The sequence below is a fragment of the Notothenia coriiceps genome, unplaced genomic scaffold (assembly GCF_000735185.1).
Source record: "Notothenia coriiceps isolate Sejong01 unplaced genomic scaffold, NC01 NC01_scaffold00037250, whole genome shotgun sequence".
In the NCBI taxonomy this organism is placed as follows: domain Eukaryota; kingdom Metazoa; phylum Chordata; class Actinopteri; order Perciformes; family Nototheniidae; genus Notothenia; species Notothenia coriiceps.
The window spans coordinates 10,261,779-10,273,176 of NW_011369951.1; the positions used below are offsets into that span (position 1 = coordinate 10,261,779).

At 37.5% G+C, this 11,398-nt stretch overlaps 1 protein-coding gene and 1 long non-coding RNA gene across 4 annotated transcripts; both read left to right on the plus strand.

The window, feature by feature from the left end:
- The first annotated feature begins 11 nt into the window (after positions 1 to 11).
- On the plus strand, positions 12 to 4,530 carry LOC104966903 (uncharacterized). 2 transcript variants are annotated; one of them, XR_800695.1, is made up of 3 exons: positions 12 to 1,912; positions 2,069 to 2,124; positions 2,604 to 4,530. It is a non-coding gene; the product is annotated as an uncharacterized lncRNA (long non-coding RNA). The 2 variants fall into 2 exon arrangements; XR_800694.1 differs by having other exon boundaries at positions 16 to 2,124.
- Positions 4,531 to 5,597: 1,067 nt separating this feature from the next.
- krtcap3 (keratinocyte associated protein 3) lies at positions 5,598 to 10,785 on the plus strand. Of its 2 annotated transcripts, XM_010796247.1 has the most exons (7): positions 5,598 to 5,645; positions 5,757 to 5,793; positions 6,673 to 6,857; positions 7,552 to 7,611; positions 7,711 to 7,908; positions 8,399 to 8,533; positions 8,728 to 10,785. In XM_010796247.1, the coding sequence occupies exons 2-7, from the start codon at positions 5,781 to 5,783 to the stop codon at positions 8,788 to 8,790; spliced, it is 654 nt and encodes a 217-aa protein (XP_010794549.1). In that variant the 5' UTR covers positions 5,598 to 5,645; positions 5,757 to 5,780; the 3' UTR covers positions 8,791 to 10,785. The 2 variants fall into 2 exon arrangements, with proteins under 2 accessions (XP_010794549.1, XP_010794548.1); XM_010796246.1 differs by lacking the exon at positions 5,598 to 5,645 and having other exon boundaries at positions 5,655 to 5,793.
- The last annotated feature ends 613 nt before the right edge of the window (positions 10,786 to 11,398 follow it).

Here is an 11,398-nt window from a genome sequence, read left to right on the forward strand (position 1 = left end):
TCCTAGCTATCGGCAGCTTTTCCCAGTTACAAAAGAGTTTTAATGTAATGTCTTTACAATGACTATCCCTCCTTATGTAAACTGTGGATGATGAAACAACCAGAATAAGTTTGGGAAACAAAACCCCTTATGTGCTCTGTTGGTGGCAGTTGATACGCTCTGAAGAAAATGGTTTCTCCTGGTTGTACTTTGGACAGTGGGGGGTTGATACGTTGTTTCTTAAAACTTGAACTATAACTTGTACTTTCTTTGGAAACACATCTTGAAGGTTTTACTGAGTTATCTAAATTAATTAATTTGAAATTCAGGCTTTCCTAAATTGTTTAACTGCCATAAAGCTGACTAGAAACCCAGAAAAACACACAACTGTTGCAATGGTCAAACTAATGTTGGCAGTATGATCCAGTGTGCACACACACACTCAGGTATGGCAGGCATGGATAATGTTGCAGGCGTGCGGGGAATGCCCGGCCTGTGAGGGCTGCAGCTGACAGCTGTCACCTCCTCTGTCAAGATCAGCCCATCTCTTCCCAGGCTTTCATCTCCCTGTCTCTCACTCTCACACACTCACTCAAATGTATCTCCTCAACTTTCTCTCTCACACTCTTTCTCACTACATGTGTATTTGTTTGCACGCTCACACATTAATACCACTGGCACACAGTGGTATTGGTCTATTATGTTACTTCACATTATAGGCACACCCTGTTGTCTTAGTAAACAGTCCGTCCTGCTGATATCGGGTTATTCTTTAAAGCATTACTTATCGACACGTCAGAGTCCAAAGTAACACTCTGCAGGGTCACTAGCTATCTGAGCCACTTAAATTTCACCCGATAGGCCTTTTGCTTCACTCTCATACACTTGAATTGAACCATATTTACAACTGAAGCTTTATTTCTTCAAAACCAAACAGTAACGATGATTTTAAAGCAGACTACAAGATGGCAAAAAGGAAGGAATCCTCTCACTCGGCTATAATAGCAATATACATAGCCCTTTATCATTTATATGTGGGTGGGTGTTTTCTTTTCTTAATGTTGGGTCGTCCGTCTTCTCCACTTGTTTGTCTTGTCCCTGCCACATTCCTGATTATAGTTGTAAATTGAAAGCGAGTTTATTAAAAATCAGTAGACCATGACAACTCCTCTGATCACTGGGCACAGGAAAGGAATGTCTCAATTTGGGAGGTAACTAAAATTGCTTTTTAAAATACAGATCAGAATGAATAGAAGGTCATACAAGTTAAGTTTCAGAAGAAAGTAAACGTCACATTTTAATGTCAGGAATATCAGCTCAGGTTTTTTCTGAATGTATTTTCCCAATGTTTTAGAAAACAGCATATGCTTTCATATTTTGTGCATTTATTTAAACATAGCTTACGTCAACATGAATTATAGTTTAACAAAGGGTAGTTAGTTCCTATGGACGCTGAGGCGATCAGTGCATAATGTATTTAAAATTCCTGTCATACACATTTGATGAGCTACAGTTAAATGGGATTAATACAGCACTTATTTGGAAACTTCTGACACCTCTGAATATATTATGCCTTTTACATCTATGAGCTATATCAACTCCAAAATGTAGGAAAGGAGAAGGGGTGTATGCCAGACCATGCAGTGGTTAAAGAAATATTAAAACATGTTTTAACAGATCTTACACTAATGAAGACGATGCTGGTTGAAACATGTCGGCTCTTTCATTTTCCTGCCAGATGAGTCCCATTCTAGACTCTCCTTTTATCTTTATTGGATATCGCTCAATTTCTGCTTTGCCAGATATACACAGAAATATAAAAATGGTTCCATCAAACAACACCGTGGCTTCAGAAAGAGCTGCGGCAGAGGCTGCTGTTTGATGGTGGGATGTGGATTTCAAAGCAGTATCTTGACCATACCTTCTGAATGTGGTATTTACCCTTAGTCTGCCTTTTTGAGTAGGAGTGTGTGTGTTACTATACTTGCATAATTCAAAGAGATAAAGTGTGTGACAGGTAGAGATGAGGATGAAAAAGGGATGTGACATGCCCATGGACTGCTGTTAACTGTGCTGCTGTGTGTTTCAGATGAAAATGTTCAGGAGATGGCTGAAGAGTTGGTGCAGCTGGGCTTAATCAGTGAGGTGGGTCTTTTGTGCGAGAGAGATTTGCAATCAATGTGTGAGTCTCTGTGTGTTTGCTGTTGAAGAGCTGCAGGCAAGCGTGTGTGGGTGAGCGTGCTATTTCTGTACCAAACTGTGAGAATTCTGTAGATTTTATAAGGCGATGTGACTCCTACGTACGGTGCCCTCTAACACAAACACTTTCTCCTCTTAATGTACTGCTACATACGTACTCCTGTGCACACTCACCTACCCACGTATATGTTATCACTTCATCACTCTGTCTGAGAGAGAATATGTAGGTATTTCGTCTTAATGACTCTCTTAACGGTTTTCTCCGATATTTTTATTTTATGCCTCATTTGTTCGACCAACTCGCATATTTGTAACTGTCTGTGTCTTTGCTGTTATGATTACCATAACTCTATTTTCTAACATATTGGTGTACGTGTTGTTTGTAATATCCTGGAGTGTTGAACATGTTTGTGTTCTCTTTACAGGTGGACCAAAACAAAATAGCCTCCCTACTAGAAGAATCCTTCAGCCAAGCTCTTCAATAGCAACGATTTCCTCCACGAAATACCTGTCCCCTCATTAGTACACTCTCTTAACCCTGTTACATCTTCTGTTTGGTTACTCAACATGGTGATTACATTAAGTGGGGTTTTTGTATTTTTGTTCTTCTAAGCCTTAGGTGAAAATGTGACCAAAAGGGTGGGTTCTCTTCCTCTGCATCAGGGAATCAAACCTCCCCAAAGCACAGAAAACCTTTAACATGCTGTCAAGCTAATTTCAGAGTCCAGTTTACTCCAAAGAAGCTCCCTGGACTGATATCACATTTTAGCTGTAAAAGTTAAGAACCATTTAAATCTATATGAGAGGATTTATTCTGAATGTGTTAGCTTTTACATTGGCTGTTAAATGTTAACCTCATGAATGCTGCAAAAGACACTTCATCACACCAGTGCTGACTAGATTACTTACAGCTTTAAAGTCAAAACCACTTTCTCCAAGCCGCAGATGTATTTTATTGTGAGGTGTTTACATAACGAATTGCCTGTTTGTGTTAGGATGAGACGGGCTAAAACGCCATCAAGTCTAATTTAAATATTCACGAGTCACTCCACCTTTCACTACTGTTGTACTTATAAACTTTAATGATCTCTAACCTATAGCACCCCTAACAAGCCAAGCCGTTCTCCCCCCTCATTTCATGTGAATCCCCCTCTCATTTTGTTTTGCCTTATGATTTATGAACATTCCCGGCTCTTTGATTTTTGTGTTGTGGTTTTTTACCAACATGTCACCTATCAGGTTAAATATATATAAGAGTTTGAAAACTGGATGTGCAGAGATGCAACTTTTTCAGATAACTTAATAATTGACCTATACCCATGATAAATATTTGAGAAGCCTTTGATACATAACATATTGTATGTGCACAGCTGGATATTACATTTTGGGTGGGCATCATGATGCCAGATGTCTCTGGATGATGGTTACTTTGAGGTACTGTGAACTCAGTGTTACTGAATTTTCCGTTTGTGTGTTTGTTTTTATATTTTGCTCTACTGTTTGCCTTATGCTGGGCCTACGCACATGCCTTAAAGTCCTCTTTTCTCTGTTTGTTTTTATTATTTTATTCATCATTTTACCATTTGCTGCTTGTTGGGTTCACACATGCTCCTCTGCCTGTAAAATTCATTCATGTGAGACTTGTGTACTGAACTCGGCTGCCATATGCTGTAAAAAAGAGGACCTAGCCTTTTCCTGATACATCTATGTGAGAGCGTCAAGATTTATTTATGTTACAGACACTGTATAGCATGTCTTTTTCTTATTTCTTTTTTGTTTACTGTGATTAACACAGAGACCACATTGATGAGAGTCTGAGCCAATATACACTTCTATTGCTTGATTTCATTTGATCACCATTTGGTTAAACTGGGACTTAGAGGGTTGATTTTCCTTCACAGAGTGCAGAGGCACCTACACTTGAATACAAAAGGTTACATCTTACATGTCATGTTGAGACTTGTATTGGGATCAGGGAGTTGCCTGTGGCCTTTTGTGACATTTTGGCTCAGAACTCTTTGTGGTCTACAGGTACTTTAGTGTCTCAAAGCCCATACAATGCAGGACCTTAAACGGCAGTAAGAATGCACATAAACCATTACTTTCTCAGTATGTATTAAAAAAACAGAAACGATACCATTAGATGCAAAAACGTACAATTGAGAATACATTTTACCAGTTGAATTGAATGCTTCTGTATTAGCTTTCAATCGGAGCTTAGTTCTGTTGCTGAGATATATTGTTTAAGTAGTCACTTCACCAATTAGATCGTATTAATCCATTGATCTCCACTCAAATCTTTCTGTTTTAAAAAAATGTATTTGGGCAAAAATTGTTCTCTAATCTGCATTTTTACTAAACAAACGTGCATTGTTTACTTAAGTTGTTCCTCTATTTGAATGTGTATCTGTGAACCTCTAAGATTGTATATTCCAAAGATATGTTTTAAAGTCAGCCAGTAGAATGTAAATGCATCTCTTCTTTTACAGAGAAGTGATAAAAACCAACCAATGTGATCACCAGACCAGCTTTATAAATCTCTTCCTCCACCTCTCTCTCTCTCTCTTGCTGTCTTTCCCACCCAAATGAATGGTGGTGTTGAAACTGGTTATTAAATAATCGTACAGGGTGGGCAGCTTTAGCCTGTCACTCAAGGATGTGAGCATATTTGTATATCCTTCTATTTTGTATATGACATAAGCGTCAGTAAATGTGTTTGTGTCTTTTCTGAAATGTGTATCCTGACAATATCTGTTCTTACAAATAAATGTGTGAAATGCTCAACGTTGATGTTTTTAGATCCAAAAGACAGATTTACTGATTTCATTATCATGTTGCTGTTATCAGTGTTATGATTTTTCATCTAATAAGATTGCTTGCGACGATTTATAATGGTGGGATGTAATTATGTACTTTACTAGTATTCCTTACTCAATTGCACATTTGAGCTATTTAAGTATTTTACTTTTTGCTAAATTATAATTCTACTCCACTACATCTCAAAGGCAAATATTGTAGTTTTTAATCCATTTCTCTGACAGCTTCAGTTTCTGTATTAGCTTTCAGTCAGAGCGTACTTCTGTTGCTGAGATATATATTTTTAAGTAGTCACTTCATCAATTGGATCATATCAATCCATTGATCTGCGCTCAATGCTTCTGTTTTTGTATTTGGGCTAAAAATGTTCTCCAATCTGCTTTTTTTCAATTTATTTACAAATTACGGTTTTGCATCCACTTTCTTCTGAAAAAGCATATAACACCATATGTGTTGAAATTTGAATTATACAAATATTTGTTGTTGGTGAAAAATCTCCTTTTAAGCTAATTTAGCTTACTTATTAAAGTGTGCCTTTACAACTTTAGTTGCTCCTCCATTGTTTGTGAAAGGCCAGAATAAAGATGCTTGAGGTAAATGATATGCCTGTTGCGCCCCTCAGCGTCCAGCCCGCAGCAGGTAATTCACAGGTGAGTCCTGACGTCATACAGGAAGTGCAAAGAGGCACCGTTGAGTTTCTGCTTCTGTGTTGTCGAGCAATTGTTTTTGCATGAATATAACGGTCATTACATTTTTCAAAGGGAAAGGCCTGACACAACGGAGAGATGTGCACTTTTGGTGAGTGTTTCTATCGTGATTCCTACTTAGAAATCTCGCTTTTAACGTCATTAAGCCTGTTTGTCCGTCGCTGTATTTTCCCTCCACGGTGCACTGACCGCAGGCCTGCAAGGAGGAGGATGGTTTCGATGTTCTAACTGCACATGTAACGTGTTGGTGCGCGTATAATAATAATTGCTTTGGTTTATACTTCGAGGAAATGAGCTGTCATCAGTCAAAAAGAAAGAGGATAATAATTAAAACGTTTTTAAAATATCACGTAGGCCCATGCCCTGACTGCTTCTTCACATCTCTGTGACTCACAAGGAGTAGCTCACAGTCAGTGTGAGCCTTTCTATGCAAATGCATGTCCATCTCTGAGCAGGTGTACTTGTTTCAGGCAAAACGAACAACAGTTTAAGAATAAGGTCTTGAGTTGATGCAAGTGTTAAGTCTGTGATGTTTAATGTTTGAGAGCATAAAGCCGTTTCACAGGCAAATCATGTTGCTAGTAGTTCAGTTTTATGACGTCCTTTTGATGATGTTGATATAAATGCACTGCGTGTAAATGTGCAGTTCATTTATGTAGGCACATAAATATATGTATGATTAAAAATAGAAAATGTGCATTGTCCTTTTTCATATCAAAGCAACATGTATATTTTTGTTCAGGGTTTTATTAAAGATGAATTGTGTTTGAAATATATTATCATTAGACTTTCTAAGATATCAAATATTTTTAAAATCATTATCAGTCCTTCAATACCATAGTTTGTATATGTCTATACAGAGAATGAACTCAAACTCCTCCTCAGAGGTTTTTTTCAAACTGCATGCTAATATGAATCTATATCTCATAATAATTAGAGGTATTGTATTGCTTATATTTCTGTCATCCAGATATGGAGAAAGGGCCAAGGAGGCTGATGAAGAAGGGATTAACTCTCATTCTGGTCGGCCATATTAACTTCATTCTTGGAGCTATTGTCCATGGCAATGTCCTCCGCCACATTTCCAAACCAGACAACCACATCAGCACCGAGTACACTGTCGCCAACATCATCTCCGTCACCTCTGGCCTGCTGGTAAGTCCTCATTTAAGCCGCTCATCCTTTGTTTCAACGTCAAATCTGCAGCGTGCGCCAAGAGGCTTAAGGTTTGTAGAACCTTTAAAAGCAAAGCAATCCTGATCAGATGTTTTTTTACCATGAATTTGGTGAGTTATGAAAAGCTGTTGAATTCATCCCAGTGTCTTCAGAATAACACATGCACCTGCAGTAAACCTCAAAGTGATTTGCACTGTTAGCTCTTTACAGTTTTGGGTACTTTTCTCGGCAATCAAGACTGAACTTGCCTGTTTTTAAAGGAGCTGGTGTTTCAAACCAGTTACTCATTGCCCCAAGGCAGATTTCATCAAAATGAGGTATACGGTAAACTGTTAGATCTTTATGATTAGATAGATAATGTCCAATTTCTTTTAAATGTACTCAATACTATCATGTACTCATTGGGGTATTACATGTTTTACAGGTTGTACACACATGACAATAAAAACAAGTAACAAAATAATTTACCAGCACTGGTTTCCCTCTGTAATCTCTAATTTACAGTCATTTGTAAGACTCATTTATTTCCATTTGTTTGAAGTCTTCTTAGCCTTGCTCCTAAATGAAGAATGCAGCCTCACATCTTCAGTGCCAGGATTATAATTTGTGGCACATAATTTAATAAACCCTACTCTAAGGCTGAAACAATCATTTTGTTATTTGAATCTTCCAGAGCATTGCCGCTGGGATTATTGCCATTGTGGTGTCAAGGAATCTTCATGTGTTAAAACTGGTAAGAATTTAATTAGTTTTCAACTGCTGATATTATCATTCATCCTGTGTTTGCTCAATAGTCACCGCCCGGTCTGTTTTCCTATGATTTTCTCTCCAGCAAATAGGGCTTCTAATTACATCATTCCTGAACGCCCTGCTGTCGGCAGCATGCTGCACAGGGCTCCTATTGGCTATCAGCATCACTGTGGCCAGCAATGGTGCAGGTTTGATGAAGGGATGCAACGACACAGAGGTGCCCATCAACGCTCGGTCCCCTGTCAGTGCCCGGTGTCCGTTCGATACAACCAGAATCTATGTGAGTCTAAACTGACATTTCCACATCACTCTCCAGCTCTTTTTCTCTTTGTCTAACTGCTGCAACTTTTGAGGGGTAAAATTGAGACGAAGCATCACAGAAGAAATGTCAACATCAGAATCAGAAAGGCTTTTATTATCCCTGGGGATAGTTGTATTTCATAAAAGTTTCTCCATTTTCGAATAACATTTATAAAAAATATACTTATAAATCGAGATGTTTAACTGAAAATGTGCTCACAAAATATAAACGCAATAAATATATAAAATATATAATTTACATTTATATTCAGTAGTGTGTGTATATATATGTATATATATATATATATATATATATATTTTATATATAGTGTATATTATAATTTAGATTGATACTAGTAATGTAAAGTGTAAATAAAGCCAAACTAATGCGAGTGTTGCACAGTTGAATAAATAATGCAGAGTTATTTCATACATTGTCCTCCACGTTCCGGTCTCTTCCGGTCTCTCAGGACACCACCCTGGCGATGTGGATCCCGTGTGCTTTCTTGGCGGCATTTGAAGCTGGCCTGTCTGTGTGGTGCTTCATCATTGGATTGGCCCTCAGAGGGCTGGTCCCTTGTGGGAAAAGCTACATCAAAGAGCAGGTGTGTGTGTCTTTGTGTGCGGGGTGTAACTCAGGTGTGTGTATGTCTGAATCTCTGTCTGACTCAGATGTGCACTCGGTCCATCTCAAACACGCACACAATTGATTCACATAAGTAAAAAGAACATGCAAGCCCACTGGCTCACGTTAACACAGACTTTACACAACCTTTATCCTTACTTTCTTTTCTTCCAGTCTGAGCAAGGAGCTCCCCACAGCCAACGCCTGATTGGAAAGCGCTTGAACCCTGATGCCTGACTTAACAAAAAGCAGGAAGGACCCCACTCCGTGTAAACAAGCACAGCCAAATCCCAAAAAGCCTTGCTGCACCTGTATTGAGATCAGAAAATGTTGCCCTACAGTCAGCTAGGTGAGTGTCACTGTCGAACAGAATAGGAATCAGATTTAAGAAACTGTTCTTTGCCCTGCAGTATCATAAAACCCCATACCCCGACTCACGGATGGGTAACCAACTGTATTTGTTTTCAGTTATAAACCAAACTTATATTATATGTTAAGCTGTGAGCGGAATGCAGTTCCTGATGGAACCCATAAATGGTACATCAACAACACATTCAAAAAAAAACTTGCACAATGTACATTTCATCAGCAGCCGGGTGCAGATCCTTTTGTGCAGATAATGGGATTAGGTTTGGTGTGTTGAAGCCTACATATATAAATGAAGTCTTATCCGTATCTAGCCATGACTGTTGAGTTGTAATGGTCCAAATATGCAATGTCTTTCTATATGAAGAAACCTCGGTTTATGAAGAAAATACATTTTTATATCTAGCAAAAATATTTTAGATGAATTTAGGAATATTTTAGCTTTTTATTCATTCTAATTTTCATTCTATTGCTTTTTTCAATGCTAATGTTTTTTTTATTTTACAATTTCTACACAATACACTCCATTGCATTAGAGATGCAGTCCACAAATCCTATTGCTCAATATTTTCTTATAAACACGTTTAATTTCAACAAATAATGATGTTAAATTCTAGCTGTTGAATTGCTACATGATAATGTGAAATTAAATTATCAAAATGTTGTGTTGTTTTTGCTATAGAAAATGATTCTAATTTTATGCAGATATGGTTTTTGGCTTAAACTTAAATGTCATATGCTAAATTGCATATTTAAAAGTTGTTTCTTTAAGTAGATCATTTGAAATACAACTGCAGTTATTGACATGTTCATTTGAGTTTCCACTAAGGCTTTATGTTGCAGGCAAAGCATTGACTATAGTTGAACACACCACATTTCATGTTTTTTTTACATTGTCATCACTTAAAAAAAAAAAGTTCTACTGGACACAGGTTTTTAGTTACCCTCGTCGCTTAAAGTTCAGATTGCTAAAATGCAGCGCCATGTGGAAATTAAAAGGAAAAAAACTGCATTGCTGCAAAGCTATGTGGATTGAGTGCATTAAGTGAATATACTACATTCACAAATGCACTAAATCCACATAGTTATAGTATACTGTGGTTAAATGCCAAGTGGGGTCATGTTAAGAGGTTAAACCAGTATGTGGGCCAGCAGCCTTAACTGGCACAGACCCCCCACAACTCAACGCCAAAGAAGATCAGATCAGTGGTGAAACGGTTAATCTAATGCCATGCTCAATTGTGTGGAAGGGAATCATGGCACGCAATACTAATCCTCAGGCTGTCGAGGATAAATATTGACATAGCACTGACTGACACAATGACAACAAATCTGTTTGGCCATTTCCTGTGAAGTTATTGATCTCCCATATATGAGGTTTGTGTGGAATGCAGTCCATTTATAAATGTACCGCAATTAATAGTCAATTCCTTATAATTGACTCGTATAGCAAATCACTAATTCCTACAACTTACATTGTTGGTGATAAAATTAAACTTGTGTTTTTTTCTTTAAATGTATTTACTTGAAAACCTACATTTTATATAGTTTTAAAACACAGTGAGTTGATTTAATGGAATAAAGTACAATAACAAGACTAAATTAATAATAAAAACAATTAACAAACTTTAAATGTAGGCTCCTGTAACAACTTGAGCAGGACAGCCCATTAAGACAAAATCAGTTTCATGACTGATGTTTTTCCCTCTTTCAGCTGTAAACTAATGTGTGTGTGAAAGGTTATGAATCTGTTGCCTGATTGTTACGTTTGAACATATTTGGATGTACTGTTCATTTCATTGCTTGCTTTATGGTTTTTCTAGAATGTCATGTTTAATTTTTAATAAAGATGTTTTGTAAATGCTACCTTTTTAGATATTTGTGTGCTTTTACTTTTGCCTGTCCATCATATATCTCTGCAGCCTTTGAGTTATAGAGCACAAGCTGTGTGTTCTTCCCTTGGGCATTGAAATGTGAAAGTGCACCCGTAGAATTTTTTTAATATCAAATAAAGGTTGATTGAATATCAACATAAATAAAATAAAAACTGCATGTCGCCCCCTTTTAAACAGAGAGAAATCAATGATTATTCTTTTTCAATAGTTTGTTTTTAAACACTTTTCTGAAATCCTTGTATTTACCATGCTATAACAGAGCTGCAAATCCAGGACCCAAAACATGGACACACAGTTTTCCTTCAACATTTTGTGTTCCACTTGTTAAGACATCTAATGATAATCAAAAGCATTTAACAGCATGTCTTATTTATGGTGCATCTGCCCTTTTTTATAATAAAATACACAGCTTCTCGCCAACAAAATGCTATTTACCATGTCCAGTCTATCGCTATTGTCAGTCAGCCATATTTATACAGTAAGCCTGCAGCATGCAACGTCCAGTAGGACCAATTTGTTCATGTCTCCCTGCGCGGGCACGATGAATCCGCGTCCACGATATGTCTGCTGCACGCTGCTGCAGG

Bases quoted from the DNA above. Each gene is read 5' to 3' on its own strand.
- krtcap3 (XM_010796247.1), top strand. The intron at 6,858-7,551 runs GTAAGTCCTCAT...TGAATCTTCCAG, and splicing joins CCGTCACCTCTGGCCTGCTG to AGCATTGCCGCTGGGATTAT. The intron at 7,612-7,710 runs GTAAGAATTTAA...TTTTCTCTCCAG, and splicing joins ATCTTCATGTGTTAAAACTG to CAAATAGGGCTTCTAATTAC.